Raw genomic sequence first — 985 nt, forward strand, 5'->3', positions numbered from 1 at the left:
GGAAGAGCACCATGTTGTAAGGTGCCCAGAAGCCCAGGAAGAGGGCCACCACAGCGAAGACCATCCTCACCGCCTTGCTCTTCTTCTCGTTTTTGCAGTGCTGCAGGGTCCTGATGATCATGGAGTAGCAGAACAGCATGGTGCCCAAGGGGATCACCAGCCCCAGGATGTTGATCTCCAGGGAGCTGAGCACCTTCCATCTTGTGGAGTTGACCGAGTACTTGGTTTTGCAGTAGGTGTGGTTGCGCTCCGTGTAGCAGGTGCTGAATAGGAAGCCTGGGAGAGAGGCCAGCACAGCCACAGACCACGTGACCACGCTAGTGATGACCCCATATGTCAAGGTCCTCGCTCTCAAGGAAAACACTGCGTGCACTATGGCCAGGTATCTGTCAATGCTCATGAGCATGATGAAGAAGATGCCGCTGTAAAAGCCCACGAGGTACATCCAGGAAATCATCTTGCAGAGACCTAGTCCAAAAACCCACTGGTCGGCAGCGTAGTAGCCCCAGAAAGGGAGCGAGAACACGAAGAGCAGGTCTGAGATGGCAAGGTTGAGCAGGTACACATCAGTCATGGACTTGAGCCTCTTGTACTTGAACAAGACCAGAACCACCACAGAATTGCCAAGGAGACCAAACAGAAAGACCAAGGTGTAGAGAGGGGGCAGGAAGAGCCCCCCAAAGGCCTTGATGCCTTCTTTGGTGCAAGGCTTGGGGATGTTTTCATAGAGATAGTAATTACTGTAGATGCTTTCATCCATGGTGGTCTCTGCTGTGTCCGTGGGGTTCATTTTCAACTCTACAAGCTCCTCAACACGGGCCAGAGCCCAACCAGGAGCTAATGAGGGGAAGAGCAAACAGGATTTCTGTAAGAACAAAAGCACATCAAAATGATGCTGAAGCACTGTCAACAATAGCCAAAACATGGAAAGAGCCTAAATGTCCATCACCTGATGAATGGATCAAGAAGATGTGGTACATATATA

General features: G+C 50.9%; 1 protein-coding gene across 1 annotated transcript; it reads right to left on the minus strand.

The window, feature by feature from the left end:
* Positions 1 to 4: 4 nt before the first annotated feature.
* Positions 5 to 868, minus strand: LOC115284647 (C-C chemokine receptor type 4; the record flags this gene model as incomplete). Its single annotated transcript, XM_029931177.1, has 1 exon — positions 5 to 868. A coding segment is annotated over exon 1 (786 nt), but the record flags the coding sequence as incomplete, so codon positions are not given.
* Between the last annotated feature and the right edge of the window lie 117 nt (positions 869 to 985).

Source organism: Suricata suricatta, unplaced genomic scaffold (genome assembly GCF_006229205.1).
Source record: "Suricata suricatta isolate VVHF042 unplaced genomic scaffold, meerkat_22Aug2017_6uvM2_HiC HiC_scaffold_13908, whole genome shotgun sequence".
Taxonomy (NCBI): domain Eukaryota; kingdom Metazoa; phylum Chordata; class Mammalia; order Carnivora; family Herpestidae; genus Suricata; species Suricata suricatta.